Consider the following 22,423-nt stretch of genomic DNA (forward strand, 5'->3'; position numbering starts at 1 on the left):
TTTTAATTCTTCGAACGCCAAAAACATGTATTTTGAGGAGCTTTTTCTCCTTTTTTACTGGTTTGTTCATGGAAATAAAAGGGTGTATTCAAAGATTACGTTCCCGTGCTTGCATACTGGGGTATAACGACATTCTCGCGTAAATATTTGCGAAGGATTTTTATTTGCAAATGGGCGACAAGTTGAAGTATTTCACTCATTGTCAAAGTTTCAGGACCAGGCTACAAGTATGAGAATTACCCTATTTTACTCTTGACAGAAGCTGACATATTGTTGTTTCCACAGGTGTGTTCATTAATCTATTTGTCCCTTCTCACGCGAAATAATAAGTACCTTAACATGCATTTTTCCATAGAAATAACACCTTTTCCTCTAGGTCTAAAGGTACTAAAGATCATGTCATAAAAGGTTCTAAGGATTCCTCATTATTGTATTTTGATGCAAGCAATGTTATACTAAATTTTTGCTCAAATAATTTTATTATACTCTAGTTAAATGATCAGAAATAGGAAGTAACATATCCCACAGGCTAATTTATATGTTTGTTTACAGACAAAAATAAGTATTGTGCGCATTTTTCTCAGCATGCCCACTAACTTTTTTATGAGGTTTGAACAATATGAATAGTTATAAGCCATGTTTCGGAGAGAGGCACTGGTAAAAATTTTAAAATATTTTTATATATGTGCCACAGCATCACATAATTTCACAAAGCAAGCATGCCCATATTAGAGTTTGCGGTTAGATTCTTAAAACTTACCAAATCAATAGGACTTTTCATAATTCATAACAACCAATACTTGGACATATTAAAATCACTTTTGCAGCAATTTTTACATCAAACAGAGGAAGTTCCTAAGTATGTTACAACATGGCATTTTCAGAGCATATTAAAGTGGTTTGTGAAATTACAACATCTAGAGCATTTTTCCCATGAGTGGCTAATGTTTCAATAAAACAAAACATGATTTAACTTTCATAAAATATACTTTATAACTGAAGGCAAAGGTCAGTTTTCACGAAATCGAAGGAGGAAAAGGTGTTATTTCTATGGAAAAATGCATGTTAAGGTACTTATTATTTCGCGTGAGAAGGGACAAATAGATTAATGAACACACCTGTGGAAACAACAATATGTCAGCTTCTGTCAAGAGTAAAATACGGTTAATTCGTTGTTTGCATACTGCTGTAGCCTGGTCCTGAAACTTTGACAATGAGTGAAATACTTCAACTTGTCGCCCATTTGCAAATAAAAATCCTTCGCAAATATTTACACGAGAATGTCGTTATACCCCAGTATGCAAGCACGGGAACGTAATCTTTGAATACACCCTTTTATTTCCATGAACAAACCAGTAAAAAAGGAGAAAAAGCTCCTCAAAATACATGTTTTTGGCGTTCGAAGAATTAAAATTCTTTTTGAAGAAATGCGCCCGCAATTTTTAGACAGCGACAACAAAATGCCCAGCTGTTGCCCCTCAGTAAAACCCAATCTTTAACACATCACCCGGCAACGCATTGATCGACGTTTAATTAAGTCCATTTTCAAGCAATCTTGATTATCAGTGAATTATTTCACATGGGATTAAATATTTGAATCCCTCAACTGAGTTGGCTTATACTAGCCACAGTCTAGTGCTGTATATTGCTATATAATAACATGCTTTTTAGTGATTACTGTATATAAGATCGTAAAAACAAGCCAACTATGAAGTAATTTGCTTATTAAATTTTCATAGAGATCAATTGACAGCGATCGACACATTTTTAAAAACAAAAATACACCCGGCGAGCAAAAAACCTAAAATATTTATTACCGTTTAGTTTCTTCATAATTTTGTTCGACGAAATTTAGATATCCTTTCCGAAAGATTTTATTATATGTGGAATGTAAAAAATGTCTTGAGATTTGAATTTGAAAATAATGTCTCCAGTCTCACTCCCATATTTCCGCTATTTCGACGCCATCTTGAAAAACGTGTAAACAAATTGCCGCCACAATGCTAGACGACAAATTTCACAAGTGATGAAAATCTTACATCCAATCAAAAGCCGTGCATGGCATTTTCCCACAAAATCGTTCGACCAATCAAATTGCATAAAGTTAATTTACTTAGTGAAGAATGCTTTTTATTATATGAACAATGTGTATAAAGTTTTACACCACCGAGAAAAATCGTATTTAAACACCCGTAATAAATACTATATTTTTACGTATAAAAATATAATTTTCCTAAGCCAATCAAACACCGCGTAGGAAATATGTTTGAGCAATCAAAAATCTTTTTAGTTTCTGTTTTCGTGTGTTTTTATTTCATACTATATTCCTATACACGTTCAAGACACTATGACTATAAGTGCATTTTACTGAACATTTATTTTAAATATATGTGCCCTAAACTCACTCGTCCACTCGTTAGCAATATTCTCTTCAACGCGAGAAATAAAGTCCATATTTCCGCGTAACCATGCATATAATATTCCCTATTTATTTCATTATTCTACTGTGCATAAAAAATGTATGTATACACCTATAAAAAGGTTTAGTTTTAAAGGTTACGTAGTAAGTATTACGAAGCGTGTTTTCTTCAGTAATGTTGCCACCTGACCTTGTGAATTCATTCAGCAAATTTATTTGTGATTAGCCGAAGTTTACCTTCACTCTCGAGCATGCAATAAAGAAAAAGATCTTTTTCTGAATTTTTTCGCTCGCGTAGAACCCCAAACTCTCTAATAAGCTCAGTAATGGCGATGGAACTGAATTGTAGTGGGTGTTCAAGTGAACGATGGTTCAGGATAATGGTATTCTCCACTTTTTCTCGCGTAAGTATATTAAACATGCACTTGAACTATAAACCTTGTTTCATCTTGTGGCGGAGGGCCAAACTCTCGTCCTTTAAGCATTGATATGTCGGTTTTTGGTGGTTCCATTGAAGTTATCAAATAACTTGACTTCTCACGTAAATCTTCGCATATTGTCTTATGCTTTGAGAAATGCTTCTCAGTTCTGACAAGTTCCGTTGCAATACGCAGCTGTAAACCACTTGGCACAACTGTTCAGATTTCTGACTGTTCTCTTCGTATGACAATTTGAACAAAATGGAACGGAAAAATCTAGCTCACTGACGTTTTCACTTTGCATGTTATTGGAGAGATTGTTATCTTGGTATTGAGAATTGTTTACATCGTTCACATATTCAGGACCGTTATTATCATAAATTTCATTAATCTCTACAACCGTTTTCCCTTTCTTCTGCTTATATCCTAAGCGAATTCCACCACAGTCATTGTGAAAAATCCTATTCATTGAAATATTCACTGATGTATCGCAATTTGTCGAATTTCTTCCAGACTGGAAAACTCCCCACGTGTCGTTGTCAAAAGTGTCGTTCTCCTTGATTTTGGCATCACATCGATGTATACATACTCCACTATGACCATTGCAATAAACATTATTTGTATAGATATTTGTGCTAATTTTGGCATCAGAGACGTCAATCCCATTTTGCAAATTGTGGTGAATATCACACTTCCTCACGACAGAGGATTTGGACCTGTTTTGGCTTTGGACTAAAACACCGTGCTTTCCGTTGCCACGAAAGAAACTGTCTGCCACGACAACGCTGCCTTGTCCAAGACATGACAGACCGCAGCCTTTATTGTATTCAAAATAGCATTGTTCTGCATTCAAATCACCACTAGTTGTTACGGCGTCCGTGTCTTCACCATGAGAAGTGAATTTACAGCCAAGTAATTTAACAAAAGACTCAGGCAAACAATTCAATCGACCTTCATAAAAAACGAATGACAGATTTACCAGCATGCATTTCAATACGTCAATGCTTCCATCTAACTCCAAGGAGACTGAACATCTTTTTCTTGTTCCAACAAGGACACAGTTGTTCCAAGGTTGGGCGAATGTTGCAACACTTAGGATATACTCCGGTGATTCCAGAAGCAAAAACTTCAACTCTTCGTCTTGCAATTCATCCGAATAAATCGCTTCTCGAAGTTCATCAACAGAATTACAAATAAAAAATACGATCCTGCAAGTCCAAAAAAGTATCTTTGAATGGAGAATAACCGGAAAATATATTCGGAATGTGATAAATAGCTAAAGCAGCAGCTATTTCAGCACAGACGATTTTACCCGAGTCTTTAAGTGCCAAAGCTACTTCAGCAAAACCTTTCCAACAATCTGAAAAACGCGCTAAGTTATCACTCGCATCCTCGGACGATAAAATTTTCCATTTTGTGGTGAAATCAACGGTAGAAAAATTCCCGTCACATACTTCGAAACCTTTGTTCTCGTCTTTCTTCGATTTCTTTGATCTCGACTCAGCATCAAGTATCACGTCTGTATCACGTCTTTCAAAATCAATGAAGTGCTCATCAACAACTCGTCAAGTGAAATTATAGTCTTTATAAAGACGAAGCTTTGCATGCTTTTATCGAAGAACATGAAGTTCATCGCGACAAAGATCAGTGTTCCGGGAATTGAACCCAGTAACCGTGTGTACAAGTCAGCTTTCATTAGACCATTATGTTTTCAATTCTCAGGGCGTTCACGTCAGACATTAAAAGTCTACTGGGTTGCGAAAATATTCCTAACTTTTTATCGCGTATAATGAGACATACCAATTATGCGGATATAAATTGTCAACAAAAATGTTTAACTTTCATGCAATTTTAGTCGTGAAAAGTTCAATTTTCGTATGGAAAACCAACCGTAAACACGGTTCCGAACACACGGACACTGTTTTTTCACGAGGGAAACCAGAGTGCCTGGAGAAAAACCCTCACCGAAAGCCGGAATTAAACACAAAGTACACAAGTTTGAGATTTTATTAAAACAAATTCATGTATTACAACAAAGTGTGTGTGTGTGTGTGTTTAAAGATATTGAAATCAAGAGAGAGGAGACGGACAATTTTGGTCCTATTTTTATTAATACTTCACTAAGCATGTATTACAAAGCGTGTGTGTTTTCTTTACATATAGTACATCATTAATATACGAAGACATTAAACTATTACTATCTAAAACCGGTTACAAAGCAGGTGCGTTTAAGATCATGACATTTAAATTTATAGAACAGTGCAGGTTAAATGTTTGGCATATTTTAGTATGAATTGTGCATGCATGTCTTTGTACAGTGTGCTGTTGCGTTTCTTAATGCTAAGACAGATCAGTAAAACATGCATTCATGTAAGTAGCTAAGTGTTTCTAAGTCGCGTATCATCGTGTGTTTTTTTGCTCTTTATAGACTTAACCCACTAACTATGGTAGAGTACTGAATAAAGCTTAAATGAGAACGAGGACCTAATATAATATACACAAAAATGCCTGAGTTCAGAGCACTTATTTACGTTCGTCCAAAAACTAAAATTATTCTGCTGACAAATCATAGGCAGTGTTCCTAATATTTTCGTTTTAAGATGTCAAACTGTGCATATATATTTCAAGGATCAAGTTAACTTGATATTTCATGAGCCCTTATAGAAACAGCATGAAGGTATACACAATTGTCCTTGAAAACTTCATTGGACATTTTAGATTTTAGGCATATAGCCAGAGCATGTTGCCCTTGTAGAAACAAGGTTTCGAAAAAAATACCATGCAAGAAATTGACTTTATATTTTTGAGGCTGAGGTATATAGCCAAAGCAACAAAGTATCGAAACCAAGGGCAGCATCGAATGTAAACATTTTTTTCTCAAAAAATTCAGTCAACACTCGTTGAACCAAGGGATATTCCCGAAGCAAGCTGCCCTTATAGAAACAGCACCAAGAGTACAATTTTTTTCAGAGGAACTGGACTAATACTTTCAAAGCCAAGGCATATAGCCAAAGCAAGCTGCTCTTATAGAAACAGCCACAGGAGTACATTTTTTTTTTGAAAATCTGGTTTAAAAACTTTTAGAGCTAAGGCATAAAGCCAAAGCAAGCTGCTCTTATAGAAACAGCAATGAAAATAACACTGCAACGTTATTAGATATCCCAAGATACCTGCTGACACTTCGAACCACATAGCAAAGTCAAACAGTACAGACAAAAAGTGGCGCCTTACTTTTCATAAGCACTGCTCGACGAAGCTAAATGATTGGAAATCTCACAGAGACCTTGGAAAAATAATAAAGTTACAATGCCACTGCCAATGTTTGTCTCGTAATTGGTTTCTAACTAGAGAGCATGTGCATGTGTGTTAACTTTGATTGCATAAATTCATGTATTTCAGAATAGCAAGACAGTATAAGATATACCGTAAAATCAATGTTTCTGGCTTGAATATTAACTGTAGCCTTAAGTGAATGCAAGAGATAAAAGAGATAAACTAGAAGCCATTATAGCGGCCATGGTTTGCATCAATGTATTTACTCCTGTGCGTGTCCATTTTATGTGCAACTACAGTATCTTGAGGTATATATAGTGCATGATGTCTTGTATCTGTTCATATTTTGATATAAATCATGTTTTTTCATAAATATACACAATATTATATGTTCAATTACAAAATATAGTAAGGCATTAAGATATAATCGTATATTTACAATGTTTGCTGAGAAATCAAAAACGTATTTACATACAAATAATTTTACAACCAGACCGAATGGTGACCCTATAGTTATCATTTTACTATGTTGATTCCGAAAGCCGCAATTGACCGGATTTCAAGAGCCGAAGTTGATTTCAATCAGGACAAGATGGAGAAAGAGGAAAGAACCTATGGGATTATGTCTGCCATTTGTGGCTGTGATTTGTGTTAGTGCATGTGTATGGCGTTTTAGCCATTTCTTAGGTGAAATATGGGTATATATAACAGTTGTGATGTTTTAAGTTTTAACAAGCAAATTATCAACCTAAACCTTAGCGCAGCCCTAAGCACAGGCGAGCAGTCCTAAGCGCAAAACCGATTAAGATATCTAACCGAATTTAAGAAACGTTTGCTCACATGCATCATGCATTAGCTATGTTCCTGGTGGCCAGAACTTAGTTAACTGAATTTAAAACTTATTTAACTTAAGTTCGTTAACTAAATTAGTTAACTTCGTTAAGTTAATCATGCACAGACTAACCCCTGCATGCACATTTTTTGACCACCAGGCTACTCTAACCTGTAACGATGCCCGGGCATCGCTGAACGTTGCTTTTTGGCGTCGATTTGGCGTAGTTTTGGCGTATATTAGGCGTCGAGTTGGCCTACATTAGGCGTAGATTTGCCGTCGAGGTTGCCTACATTAGGCGTAGAGTGCCGTCGAAGTTGCCTACATTAGGCGTAGAGTGCCGTCGAGGTTGCCTACATTAGGCGTAGAGTGCCGTCGAGGTTGCCTACATTAGGCGTAGAGTGCCGTCGAGGTTGCCTACATTAGGCGTAGAGTGCCGTCGAGGTTGCCTACATTAGGCGTAGATTTGCCGTCGAGGTTGCCTACATTAGGCGTAGAGTGCCGTCGAGGTTGCCTACATTAGGCGTAGAGTGCCGTCGAGGTTGCCTACATTAGGCGTAGAGTGCCGTCGAGGTTGCCTACATTAGGCGTAGATTTGCCGTCGAGGTTGCCTACTTTAGGCGTAGATTTGCCGTCGAGGTTGCCTACATTAGGCGTAGATTTGCCGTCGAAGTTGCCTACATTAGGCGTAGATTTGCCGTCGAGGTTGCCTACATTAGGCGTAGAGTGCCGTCGAGATTGCCTACATTAGGCGTAGATTTGCCGTAGAGTTGGCTTACATTAGGCGTAGATTTGCCGTCGAGGTTGCCTAAATTAGGCGTAGATTTGCCGTCGAGGTTGCCTACATTAGGCGTAGAGTGCCGTCGAGGTTGCCTACATTAGGCGTAGATTTGCCGTAGAGTTGGCTTACATTAGGCGTAGATTTGCCGTCGAGATTGCATACTTTAGACGTAGATTTACCGTCGATTTGGCTTGTCGGTAATAGCTCAACAGAGCCCATCAACCTGAAATAAGATTAAAGAAATAAGCAAACTACATTTTTATCGAGAAGAAACACGCGTAAAATCGGGATTGTAAACAGACCCAAAACAACATCTATAAAACCTCTCTGGGATTTCAAGTATTTCCTTGCCATTATTCATATTAAATTATCATGCGGCCGTTGTCGTTCTTGACCTGAATCATGCATAAACTCCCCATTGTTCGGTTTATCTAAAATGTTTAATTGCTTAATACTCACGTTTTATTGTGAACAGGTTTTGTCGTTGTTTCAAATAGCTTGACCCGCTAAATCGCTACCTGCAATAAAACCAAAAGAATGCTTGTTATAGACAGTGATTTTAAAGATTTATCTTCGATGAAGGGAGCTTAAATATCGGGAGAAAACTTGCGGTGTGATTATTCAGTTGAGAGAACGCATGATGCCTGATCAAGCGTTTCAAGTTTTCCCATCCTATTTTGAATAAAATAGACCCAAAATTACCTGTTCATTTCAGCAACAAGTGTTTAAGAGCAGCTTTGGACTTGCCGTCTCTTTAAATGCGAGTCATCTCGGGGAATTTCAGCTATGGGTTTTCTTTCCCAGCTCATTTCTATATTCGGTTTGGTTTTAGCTTTTAAACTCCACCTGGAAGAACAAAAGGCAATGTTAGTTTACTGGTTTGGTCTTTATAACTCAATTCAAAGGTAATTGCTTGCGATTGGAGCAAAGGTTAGCGGCTCACATACGATTTAGCGTATATTACCTTTCTCATATCATCAACAAGTCCCAAGAAAATGCGTAGACGTGCTTTCTCTTCAAAGGCGAGTTATCTTGAGTCAAATGCGAGTCGTCTCGGGCAATTCCAGCTACGGTAACGGACTTTTTGCCCACTTCACTTCATTCAGTTTGGTTTTAAGCTCTCAAACTCCACCTGGAAGAATAAAAGGCATGCACCATTAGTTCACTGCTTAGGTCTTTAGAACTCAATTCAAACGTAATTTGCGTGTGGTTAGAGGGAAGGTTAGCGGCTCAACGGTAAGATTTGACGTATATTACCTTTCTCATATCATCAATATTCCCCAGAAAAAGCCTAGACTTGCTTTCTCTTCAAAGGCGAGTTATCTTGAGCCAGTTCAGCCACAATTCATCGGTCGTCAATCTCTTGTTCACAAATTTCATCGTGTAACTTCGCTTTAATACGTCAAAATTCTGCATGAAAAGAATAAAAGCTACGTTAGTGCTATACAAGTATGCATTTGAAGCTGAACAAAACACGAGAGAGGCATTACAAGACGTGAACTAAAGACACGTGGAACCTCAAGCCCAAAAGCTCACGATGAAACAAGCAGATAAAACACGCAAAGGGAAAGGCATATTACCTGGTATTACACCAACGACAGTCTGTCAGAGATAGTAAACTTCTATTAAACTTCTCTTCTGCTGAAGACGATAGCAATCTGATAGCAATTTCTGTTGAAATTTTCTTGGCATGGAGGAGACTCACTTTTATTCTTCGAAGACCAGCGTTGAAATGATGTCTCAAACGGGAATCAAAAGCACATATTCATTTCACCCGCTCCTCGTGTCTGCAAAATAAAGTCATCCTATTGGATGAACACTCCCGACCTGACAGCTCAACAACGCTTCTGATTGGACGTTCATAGTAATTTAAATAATATGAAATAATATGATTAATCTCTTCTCCTGAGCCTGAACATCAGAAATGAAAGGAAAGAATTAATCATATTATTCAAATTACTATGCTCGTCCAATCAGAAGCAATGTTGAGCTGTCAGGCCGGGAGTGTTCAGCCAATAGGATGACTTTATTTTGCAAAACGAGGAGCGGGTGAAATAAATATCTAGCTTTGATTCAACGTTGCCACATCACAACATGGATAACACGGAGTCGGAGTTCCGGAGCGGGAGTTTCGGAGCCGGAGTCCCGGTGTCAAAATTACGGAGTCTGACGTAATAATATTGAAAAACACGTAGTCTGCCAAAAACATGGAAAACACGGAGTATAAATGTTTGGAAAACACGGAGTCAACGTAAATTATACATATATTCATAAATGAAGGATCGCTCATAAGTCTATACTAATTTTTTATACCACAGTATTAGTATAAAAGAAAGAATACACAATAACAAAATTATAGCTATAGCTATAATGCCTCTTGCTCAAAGTCATAGAATTATTGTTGTAGCTAACTACATTACGTGTCCTTATATCACCTTAAATCACACCAAAACTGCCACATCCAATTTCCTCTTTGTCTACAATATCCTCCCATTTAAATTGAGGAATATTATTTATGTTTAAGGATAAGTTTTTCGGTCGTTTATTTAACATTTCGGCGGAATAGCATGCGTTGAAGAAGGATGTTTTGCACCTTTCCACAATAGCTCGTCAAAGTAAGACTTCATTTAAGGTGGTTCTAAACTAGAAACGGTAAAGTTTCGACGTAATTACAGGAAGAGTCTATTGTACTACAGTACAAGTAATGAAACAACTCTCAGCCAATCAGCATGCAGTAATTTTGTCATGCTGATAAACGTTTTTATCACCGAGAACTCAAATATACTGTATTAACTAGCATCAAATGTGGTATAAAAACTGCCTAAATAGACAAAACACTTCTCGACGTTTTGACCTGAGGGCTTTCGTCAGGAGAGTTAGTATGACGAAGGCTCTCAGGTCGAAACGTCGAGAAGTGTTTGTCTATTTAGGCAGTTGTTATACCACATTTGATGCTAAGTTGTTTGAAGACGCTGCCACGCTACTCTTTGGTTATATTGGAACTTACTTTATATAATAACTATAGTGAAACACGCAATGTGATTGGTCAATAGCCGTGCAGGATCAGACAATCCTGCACGCGTTTTAGACAATCCTGCACGCGAAATATAATTTTAATAAAGTTAACCGTTGTTTCACTACAGTTATTTTATAAAACAATTACCAAATGATTTTCCGTGCAGGATTGCGTGATCCATGCACTTGGGATGTTGCTCGACTTTCGGAAAGCGTGAAAATACACTCGCCTACGGCTCGTGTATTTTCACGCTTTCCGAAAGTCTCGCAACATCCCGCGTGCATGGATCACGCAATCCTGCACGGAAAATCATTTGGTATTCCTTTAGTATCAACTATTAAAATTAAATGATGTATTCTAGATGTTGATGAATGGGGGAAAGGAACGACAGAAATATGTGACAAAGATGCAAATTGTACCAACACTCCAGGTTCATTCAACTGCCAGTGTCAAAGTGGTTACACAGGATATGGACGACACCGCAGAAATTGGTGTTGGAAGTCAAATATCTCATCAGTTGCTCACATTTGAATCCTAGTATTCAGAAACTGCTATCAAAGAAAATACTATCAAATAAGTTGAAAACAAGTTCAATTTTTCTTCCAATATCGGTTTTGGAAACTTTTGAAGGCTCTTCGTATGCATCTGCCACCGTAAAATGGCCATTTTGAGACATTTTCAGATGATTTGTTTTTGCCGTGTGCAAGCTTCAAATCTTTTGTGCAAGAGATATTTTGTTGAGTATTTATAAATCTTTTAGCTTGCCGAATTTAAAGTCTAAGTATTGAGAATTACGGCATAGTAGCAAACATTGTAGCATAATCATTATTGTTAAGGTGGTCAGGGCTAAATTATTTGCAGAGAGTTCTATAGTCACAGAGATATGGCTCCTAATTATACAAAATATAGGGTTGGTGTGTGGGCCTTGATAATTCTGCATGGCGAGTGATACCAAACGACATTAATGGATACCTATTATATATCATTCTCTGTCGTATCTCAAGACACATAGAACATTAATGGTTTACCTTGTTAATGAATGCAAGAAGAGAAACTATCATAAAAGTATTCTGAGGGAACAGGAAAAAGCTTATTTTCAAAACTACTTTTTACCTTTGTTATAATAATTGCATGCATGCTGTATGGCTCTGGGAAAATATAAAGCCTTTTCTTTTTAGCTTTTTCTTTTTTGTGTTTTAAGATGGAACCATGATGTTAAGGTTGTCTTATGCCAAAAATATTTCTCTTTTATTTTGAATAAAATATTTTTTCATGCCATTTTGCAAGCCAAGTTGCTCTGAGTGAAAAAAACATTTGTAGTAGTCTTCAATCCCAATAGTTACGCCAGACGCACTCAAAGCTTATAATTTTCTTCAGTCACGTTGCCACCTGACCTTGTGAATTCATTCAGCGAATTGATTTGTGATTAGTCGAAGTTGATCGTCACTCTCGTTGATGCAATAAAGAAAAAGATCTTTTTCTGAATTTTTTCGCTCGCGTAAAACCCCAAACTCTCTAATAAGCTCAGTAATGGCGATGGAATTGAATTGTAGTGGACGTTCAAGTGAACGATCATTCAGGATAATGGTATTCTCCACTTTGTCTCCCGTGAGTATATTAAACACTTGAACTATAAACCTTGTTTCATCTTGTGGCGGAGGGCCAAACTCTCGTCCTCTAAGCATTGATATGTCGGTTTTTGGTGGTTCCATTGAAGTTATCAAATAACTTGATTTCTCACGTAAATCTTCGCATATTGTCTTATGCTTTGAGAAATGGTTCTTCTGACAAGTTTCGTTGCAATACGCAGCTGTAAAGCACTTGCCACAACTGTTCAGATTTCTGACTGTTCTTTTATGACAATTTGAACAAAATGGAACAGAAAAATCTAGCTCACCGACGTTTTCACTTTCCATGTTATTGGAGAGATTGTTATCTTGGTATTGAGAATTGTTTACATCGTTCACATATCCAGGACCGTTGTTATCATAAATTTCATTCTTCTCCACAACCGTTTTCCCTTTCTTCTGCTTATATCCCAAGCGAATTCCACCACAGTTATTGCGAAAAATTCTATTCATTGAAATATTCACTGATATATCGCAATCTATCGAGTTTCCTCCTGACTGGAAAACTCCCCACGTATCGTTGACAAAAATATCGTTTTCCTTGATTTCGGCATCACATCGGTGTATACGCACTCCACTATGACCATTGCAATAAATATTATTTTTATACATATTTGTGCAAATTTTGGCATCAGAGACGTCAATCCCATTTTGCAAATTGTGGTGAATATCACACTTCCTCACGACACACAATTTTGACCTGTTTTGACTTTGGACTAATAACCCGTGCTTTCCGTTGCCACGAAAGAAACTGTCTGCCACGACAACCCTGCCTTGCTCAAGACATGACAAACCACAGCCTTTACTGTATTCGAAACAGCATTGTTCTGCATTCAAATCACCACTAGTTGTTACGGCGTCCGTGTCTTCACCATTAGAAGTGAATTTACAGCCCAGTAATTTAACAAAGGACTCAGGCAAACAATTCAATCGACCTTCATAAAAAACGAATGACAGATTTACCAGCATGCATTTCAACACGTCAATGCTTCCATCTAACTCCAAGGTGACTGAACATCTTTTTCTTGTTCCAACAAGGACGCAGTTGTTCCAGGGTTGAGCGAATGTTGGAACATTTAGGATATACTCCGGTGACCCCAGAAGCAAAAACTTTAACTCATCGTCTTGTAATTCATCCCAATAAATCGCTTCTCGAAGTTTGTCAACAGAATTACAAATAAAAATACGATCCTGCAAGTCCAAGAAAGTATTTTTGAATGGAGAATCACCGGAAAATATATCCGGATTGTGATAAAAAGCTAAAGCAGCAGCTATTTCAGCACAGATATTTTCACCCGAGTCTTTAAGTGCCAAAGCTACTTCAGCAAAACCTTTCCACCAATCTGAAGAACGCGTCAATTTATCATTCACATCCTCGGATGATAAATTTTTCCATTGAATTTTTGATGTCAAATCACCGGTAGAAGAATTCCGGATCCCGCCACATACTTCTTCAAAACCTTTGCTCCCGTCTTTCTTCGATTTCTTTGATCTCGACTTAGCATCAAGTTCATCTTCCGCTGTAGCGGTTTGTTCAGGGAGAGCTGGATGACCAGCTAAAGGAGGTGAGCAAAATCGATTAATCTCTGTTTGAAAGGACTTGGGTAAAGGAATACGAAGTGGGAACAAGGAATTATTCGAAATATCACTTTTTATACTTTCACATTCTTTTGACGGCAGCCAGTCTAATATGCGATATCCGAAGTTCAAAGCACGTTTTGCTTCTTTCTGTTTACGATTAGCACTCAAGTGCACGGCACATTCGTAAAATATCTTGGCTGTTTCAGGAAACCACAGTGGATCTAGAAAAACGGGCGTCTCCAACAAATCCTCCATGCTTCTGCACAGATTATGACCATGCATACAAAATTTAGACCACATGTAGAATGGAGAAGAATGTTGTTGAAAATCTGGAAAGGCGATGTTTTGCTCCTCGGGATTATTTTCCATCACCATTACAAATTGACCGGGTGAAGAACATTTGGCGAATGCAAAAGAAAGCATCCGAACAGCGTCTGTGATACTTTTTGCTTTCGACTCAAGATCAAGACTGTCTTTGACAAGTTCCTGGACCAAGCGATGCGTACTGACGGACTTAGAGTTTTCGTCGACATACTTGAAAAGTGAAAAGTCGGTCAATAATTTCAGAATCTGACGGCTGCCCAAAGGTGATGACACACATCTACGATACGAGACGCCTTCCACTTCGGGCTTTCCAACGTTGATCAATTCTTCTTCGATTTCGTTTCGATTGAAAAACGCACAAGCATTCAAAAACCGTACTGCTTCCTCGCCGTTCGAACTTTTCTTTATATGTTCCATGTTGATACGCCATGTTGTGTGGACAGCGATACGTTTCAGTGACTCTTTACCCGGTGCTACGGGGCGCCCTTTTTGCTGTTCAAGCAGTCGCAAGCGTTCGTCTTTATATTGCTCCAGGTATGAAGAAAAACTACATTTAAGCATTTTAATAGAAGCTCCGACTTGTTCCAAAGCAAGTGGCAATCTTTCCAGCTCTTCACAAAGACATTCAGCATCACTGTCAAGGTTTTCATCATAAGTTATGCCAGATCTGGAAAAAAGAAATTGCGTCGCCTCCTGACGCTGAAAGCATTTTAATTGAAGAAAACACTGATCATCAAAAACGGAGACTTCATTGAGAAGTCGCCCTGGATTTCGCCTGGTAATCACGACAAAGTGTCCACAGATACTTGTGTGAGAAGGGAAGGAAAGAAATTCCATCATGTTGGATGAAAGTTCCAGTTGATCCAAGCAGTCGAGCACAATAAGACATGGGTCATTAGTTGTGCTAATTTTTCGCAGGACAAATGCCAAATTCGAGTTGAATGAATTATCAGAGACAATTTTTGATGCAATATCATTAACCGACTGGTCAAGAAACTTATCATCTTCAGCAGAGAACCAATAAACCCCTCCTTGGTAGAAATCCTTCATCTGATGGGCATACTCGGTGACAAGGCTTGTTTTACCAATTCCACCCAATCCACATACTGCTGCGACACGTACTTTCTTTTCGTTGGAGGTTTGTTCGACTTTCAAAATGCGTTTAAGCTCTTCGATTTCTTCAATCCGACCAGCAAAATAACGATTTCGTCCCGGTGCACTGAAGACATAAGGCAGCTCCTCCTTTTCGATAATATATCTTGCAAGTTGACCAAAAGATCGTTCCCCCTTGAGAAGCTCTATCTCTCTATAATTATCATTTGCCTGTATTTCAATTCTTTTGACATGACCACGCAGTTCGTCAATCTCCTTTCTTAGTTTTGACTGTATCTTGTCGATATTCAAAAGTACTGTAGACACCTGATATACAGCAAATAATTTACGTCAACTAAACTACTTTACGTCTGCTATAAATTAGGATGCATAATAAGCCAAACAACTGCATTTTAGTTAGTCTAATTGATTTACGACGAAGTGGTCTTAATTGTACCTAGTATATGTATGGGATGAAACAATCGATCAAGTATACAAGACTACAAGTCATCGAATAATGTAATTTTCATACCTGGTTTTCTTCTAAATTCAATGTCTGCACAGATAAACGAAGTTCATGAACACTCTCTTCGAGTAATAAACTCGGTGTGTGGATGTCGACAGGTTGACTACGGAAACAACACTTCAACCCTGAGAAAAATGTCGATCATTATTTTGTATGAAAACTTTGATTTTACTTACTATATAAAACGACCTGAGTAATAATCATGAATTTTGACAAAAGACGTCAGAAAATATTTAGGTTTTTATAGAAATGCTTTCATGCACGACCTAACCCCAGAACAACGTGCTGGATTGCCAGAAAATTGCTATTGATTTACTAAGTACGACATGCCCGAGGACGCGTTCATTCAAAAAAGGTTCCAACAGAAGAAAAATTTGATTTTCTTTATAGTTAACACTTTACCTTTATCTTTCCAGTTATTCAGATCATCACACATTTGTTGTTCCTCTTCAGGTGAAAGATTCACATTCTTCAGCAAAGTTTCCATACAAAAAAAAGCAGCAGTAAACCTTGCCTCAGTCCAGTTTGCAAAGTTGCAATGTGCCCACTCGTTTCTGATGTCAGACCGGACTATCTTTGCATGAGCAGCAGCTGCTGTAAATGGAGCAGCTTCACAAATCACTGATAAGATTGCAGAAATATCCATTGTTTGGTCAAAGCCAGTAAACTTGGACATAAATGGAAGAACAAACAACTTTGCTAAAGACAGTGGGTCTTTAACTGCATAGTCAAATAATCGTGGTGATCTATTAACATTATTGTTGTTAATATTTTTATAGTTGAGGTCCATAGTTGATGGATTCAACTGTTTTTCATGTCGACCATACACTTGTTTGTCAATCTCAGTCGGTGGTCGACATAAAACCTGATGCCATTTTGGTATTTCGGTTGCAACGATATTTCTCAATGCAGGTGTAAGAACTTTGGCCAGACACAAACCAATAACAAGCCATCTTCTTTCTTCATGAGTTATGGTAGTCGTGGGCATGGCACTGGCCATCATCAATCTACAAATCGTATCGAACATAATTGTAGTGAACAAAGTCGTGAGGAACACACAATTGCTGTTTTAAAGATGATCAGCAAGTTGACAAACTCTGGACAAGAAATTATAGACTTCTTTCATGAAGATAAAATGAAGACAAAAAGTCAATTCTATCATCAGGATCAAGTCAAAATTCTACTGTCTCCGAAATCACAGGTACTTTACCCGTTTCATCTGTAATGCGTGTATATACAAGAACCTAATGATGGTAAAATTAAGCCATTTCGCTAATGAGAAATAGCCTGGGTGTTATTTTGTCTTTACTTCCAGTATTCAAAACACTCATTGTTGTCTGAACATAGCCAGAAATATTCTCATTTACAACCTTGAAATATTTAGAACTAAATGGAAAGGGAAAATAGTTCCCTCCCTCTTTGTAAAGATTTCGGCAATACACCCTGAATTAAATGCATTTTTTTAATGTATACGGAGAAAGTATATACCTTTGGGTTTGCCTTCGTACGGAATACAAAAATAATAGGAACAGTTCTAAAAGACGAACAATGAGGCTATAAGGTACAAATTAAACTAGCTTCTTCCGAAAATAAATATGAAATCCCAACATAGTGTTTTTTCGTAAAGCCATAAAAGACATTTCGACAATTTAAAAAGTATAAAATAATAAAAACATATTTGATAGTGACGTTTCGTCTTAACTTAGGACAACCTACACGATGCCGGAAGAATTTGAAAACGCAAAAATATTTCTCCGTTAAATATTTATCCACGTCCACAGTCATTTGATCCCCGCCGTACACACTCATGTGTCACATGTGGGGATGTCGAATCAGAAACAAAAATCTACCAAATCGAAAGCAAAAAAGAAAGAGAACTTTTTTGGACAGACGACAAGCATGGACTCCTAAATGTTGTTGTTGTTGAGTATCTATTAAATGCATGTTGCGTTTAAAATATTGTGTATAACCATACTCCGACATTTTGGACATGTTTCTCGCGTAAAATACTTCACTAGAGCGAAGATTTCACTCACTCATAAGACTCACTTGACGCTAATATAGCAATATAAAGTTGAGCGTAAGTCACAAGACTTGAAACAACTTGGCTGAAAGTCTGTTTCCAAGTGATGAGAGATTTTGTCAAGTGTTCTGATATTCTGGGAAATCTCCCATCACTGGAAAAAAAGCCTTCCCGCCCTGTTATGTCCAGTTCCACTCCCACATAGAAGCTTCCGGACCCTCTTATGTATTGTTTTGTCCTTACGCTGTGACGCTGTCCTTGCTTTTATTCTTTGTAATTTAATACCTTGTAAATTTATTAATAGTATACATATTCAAATTTCGCATGTAAATTATCAAGATGTCTTAAGATGAAAGTCGTCTTAAGATGAAAGTCGCGAAACGTCACTATCAAATATATTTCTATACTTTTTGAATCAGTGTTCTAAATTGCCTTTTATGGCTTTATTAAAAGAACTGCGTTGTGCTTTAATATTTATCGTCCGAACTACGCTTCCCGCCTTGCACGTAGAGGACAACATATTAAACTAGCTTCATGCAAACAAAAACCCATATCAGGTGATACGCCGTTTTGTTTCGCAATGTTTATTCTTTAATTTGCTGATATATTGTGCCGATGAGATCATTCGTCATAAAGTCCTCCTCCGTTTGTCTAAACACTCAGTTCCCGACAAGTAAATACACGGCATATAATCTCTATGCTAACACACATTACACGTGCATTAGGTGCATACTGTTTATAACTACAAGCGAATAATGTTGCTCACCTTAAGTCTTCGTCCAATAGAATCCTGAAACGATCAGCATTAGCAGCCGAAGAAAATTTCTTTTAAATGCCTTCTTAGTTGGGTTAAACGCCTTCTTAGTTATTATTTCCTTCCCTCAGACCAACAATTTCTTCGAAAATTTGCGTGTAGTTATTATGTACATCACAAGGCATCATTGACGCCTACGCACTCAAACACTTTAGTAGTATGATACAATAACGAAACTGATATCCCGCTACAGAGCAGAGGATGTTCATTCTTTCATTCTTGGCCATCTGAATTTGAAAGCGACCATCATTTATCTGACAGTGTGTTTTTTTGGCAAGTGTCATGTTGAAATTTATTGAGTAAATCGAAAGAAAAATCGATTTAATGATGTCGATTTCAACAAAACCTTTAGGGCAATGTCCCATTTGACTTTTTAAGAACGGGTTCATGAACTTGTTTGATGCTAGCAAAAACAGGAAAAAATATAGCTGAGGAGTGCAGGGCTTGCCGTATGAATTAAAAAATATCTAGGAATAATAGAAATGCGAAAACGAAATGAAAATGAAACGAGCAATTCAGCGTATTTAGCGATATTTATAGTGATCATCCACAGCAGAATAAAGTTGTTCAGGCAAAGCCATAGGAAACCCAGACAAATGATTTGAAGTCAATAAAAATCCGTAAAACACTTGAGATATGTGTTAAAATAAATTAAAGTATGTAATACATTACGTCTGTGCGCAGGCTACAAAACTACTGTTAGAACCATGCATGTAGCGTGCTCCAGTGGCCCTGCCATTTGACTATGCAACTAGCGACGTTTACTATATTATTGGGAAGGATGGAAACTCTCGCCTCAATTTTCAACATGTTGACAAATTAAAACACAAATTACTATAGTAAAACGGCACGTCGACTGCTAAATGCCTACCGTAGGTTTAAGTTGAATAATCAAACTATACTTTCATAACAAAAATAATGCTGAATTCAAAGGAAAGCGCTGGAAAAACGTACACAAATTTTGTAAATTGCCCGATATTTTCGTGAATTCATGCGGGATGTAAGTACCTACCAAAAATGGCGGCCGGCAGAAGAATCTGATTGGTCGATCATTCTTTGCTTACCTTTCTCGACCAATCTGATTGGTCGATCATACTTTGCTTACTTTCTCAACCAATCAGATTCTTCTGCCGGCCGCCATTTTGCATGGTAGGTAATTACATCCCGCATGAATGCACGAAAATTTCGGGCAATTTACAAAATTTGTGTACGTTTTTCCATCGCTTTCCTTTGAATTCAGCATCATTTTTGTTATGAAAGTATAGTTTGATTATTCAACTTAAACCTACGGTAGGCATTTAGCAGTCGACGGGCCGTTTTACTATAGTAATTTGTGTTTTAATTTGTCAACATGTTGAAAATTGAGGCGAGAGTTTCCATCCTTCCCAATAATATAGTAAGTTACGTCGCTAGTTGCATAGTCAAATGGCAGCGCCACTGGAGCACGCTACATACATGGTTCTAACAGTAGTTTTGTAGAAAATTTATAACACATAAATCTTTAATTTATTTTAACACATATCTCAAATGTTTTACGGATTTCTATTGACTTCAACTCATTTGTCTGGGCTTCCTATGGCAAAGCGACATAATAAAATGAATTCAAAACTCATCTCTTTGTTTGCACCCGGTTAGAAAAAAATTATCGTATAAAAGCGCTGTAAAGGTATTGAAATAAATGAATAACACAACCCAGGCGGTGTGGTCTTTTCGACAATAACATGTATAATATGCTCGTTTCTTAAGGCCTATATTTTAATACGTCAAAGTAAAAGTTAACGTACGTAGAGATTACTAAAATCCTACAAACGAGCCAACTATCAAGTAATTTGTTTATTAATTAAATTTGTTTAGAGATCAAGTCGACAACGATCGAAACACTTTTAGATATTCTTTCCGAAAGATTTTAATATATGTGGAATCCAAAAATGTCTTGACATTTCAATTTTAGAATTATGTCTTGAATCTCACTTCTGTATTTCGACTATCTCGACGCCATCTTGAAAAAAAATGTAAACAAATTGCCGCCACAATGCTAAACGACAAATATTCGCATGTGATGAAAATCGTACGTCCAAACAAAAGTTGTGTATGGCAATTTTTCACACGTGAATAAAGTTAATTCAATCAGTGAAGAATTCTTTTTATTTCATCACTCTATTGTGCATAAAATCTATACATAAACTCTATACATGCATCTATCTATACACCTATAAAAAACGTTACTAATCGTCCTATATAGCGAGTAAGTATTACGAAGCGTGTTAAAGCAAACTATTTTATATCTTGCTGTATTGCTATTGCTATATTGCTGTGTGAGAAAGTTGTTAAGTAAACAATTCCCGTTCATTCTAGTGTTTCTTTTCGTTACCCCAAATTTTTCGGGGCGGAAGCAGAGAAGCGTGACCAGAATTTTAGGGAACTGGGGCTGCAAAACCCTAGGTGGGGCCAGGCCGCCAGTGCGACTCAAGTGCAAGTTCGTGCAGAATATTTGTGCAGGCTTTTGTGGCATGAATGATGGACAATTTAGTTGTGCAAGATCACCTAAAGATTTTTTCATTACTGACGGTATGAAGCTCCATAACAAGGATTCACCTTTTATAAAACGAATTTTTTCAGGAGGGGCCTAAAATTTAGCTATAGGAACCGGGACCTACAACCATGTGCAAAAATTATGAGACTTTTCAAACTTTTATTCAAATTGCATTGCATTAACCCCCCGTTGCCCACTAGAGTCAATGTTAAAAAAGTATGCGAATTTTCCCTTTTCACGCATCCTCGCAACATTGAATTTGGGGAGAAGGACCAAGATGGATTTTCAAACAGAATATCTAAATTTTTAATACTTCATGTAAAATGGTAGATAATGTACCTTCTTAGTCAAAATTTATGCATTCTGATTGGGTTACTAAAAATGCAAACAAACTTTGCAGATTGATCTAAAACGAAATTCCCCCTTGTTGGGAGAAGGAACATTCATGTGATTGTCTCAATAATTGTTGCACCTGATTGTAGCTTAATGGTAAAGCTTATAATTTTCTTCAGTCACGTTGCCACATGACCTTGTGAATTCATTCAGCGAATTCATTTGTGATTAGTCGAAGTTGACCGTCACTCTCGTGGATGCAATAAAGAAAAAGATCTTTTTCTGAATTTTTTCGTACGAGTAGAACCCCAAACTCTCTAACAAGCTCTGTAATGGCGATGGAATTGAATTGTAGTGGGCGTTCAAGTGAAGGATACTTCAGGATAATGGTATTCTCCACTTCTTCTCCCGTAAGTATATTAAACACTTTAACTATAAACCTTGTTTTATCTTGTCGGGGAGGGCCAAACTCTCGTCCTCTAAGCCTTGATGTGTCGGTTTTAGGTGGTTCCAATGAAGTTATCAAATAACTTGACTTCTCGCGTAAATCTTCGCATATTATCTCATGCTTTGAGAAATGTTTCTTCTGACAAGTCTCGTTGCAATACGCAGCTGTAAAGCACTTGCCACAACTGTTCAGATTTCTGACTGTTCTTTTATGACAATTTGAACAAAACGGAACGGAAAAATCTAGCTCACCGACGTTTTCACTTTCCACGTTATTGGAGAGATTGTTATCTTGGTATTGAGAATTGTTTACATCGTTCACATATCCAGGACCGTTATTATCATAAATTTCATTCTTCTCTACAACCGTTTTCCCTTTCTT

At 37.3% G+C, this 22,423-nt stretch overlaps 1 protein-coding gene across 1 annotated transcript; it reads right to left on the reverse strand.

The window, feature by feature from the left end:
• Positions 1–12,021: 12,021 nt before the first annotated feature.
• Positions 12,022–18,795, reverse strand: LOC114516987. Its single transcript, XM_028536618.1, has 4 exons — positions 18,681–18,795; positions 16,294–16,898; positions 15,898–16,016; positions 12,022–15,692 (listed from the first exon to the last, which is right to left on the reverse strand). The coding sequence occupies exons 2-4, from the start codon at positions 16,892–16,894 to the stop codon at positions 12,144–12,146; spliced, it is 4,269 nt and encodes a 1,422-aa protein (XP_028392419.1). The 5' UTR covers positions 16,895–16,898; positions 18,681–18,795; the 3' UTR covers positions 12,022–12,143.
• Positions 18,796–22,423: the final 3,628 nt, after the last annotated feature.

This window comes from Dendronephthya gigantea, unplaced genomic scaffold (genome assembly GCF_004324835.1).
Source record: "Dendronephthya gigantea isolate DGI-Jeju-01 unplaced genomic scaffold, DenGig_1.0 000007F, whole genome shotgun sequence".
In the NCBI taxonomy this organism is placed as follows: Eukaryota; Metazoa; Cnidaria; class Anthozoa; order Malacalcyonacea; family Nephtheidae; genus Dendronephthya; species Dendronephthya gigantea.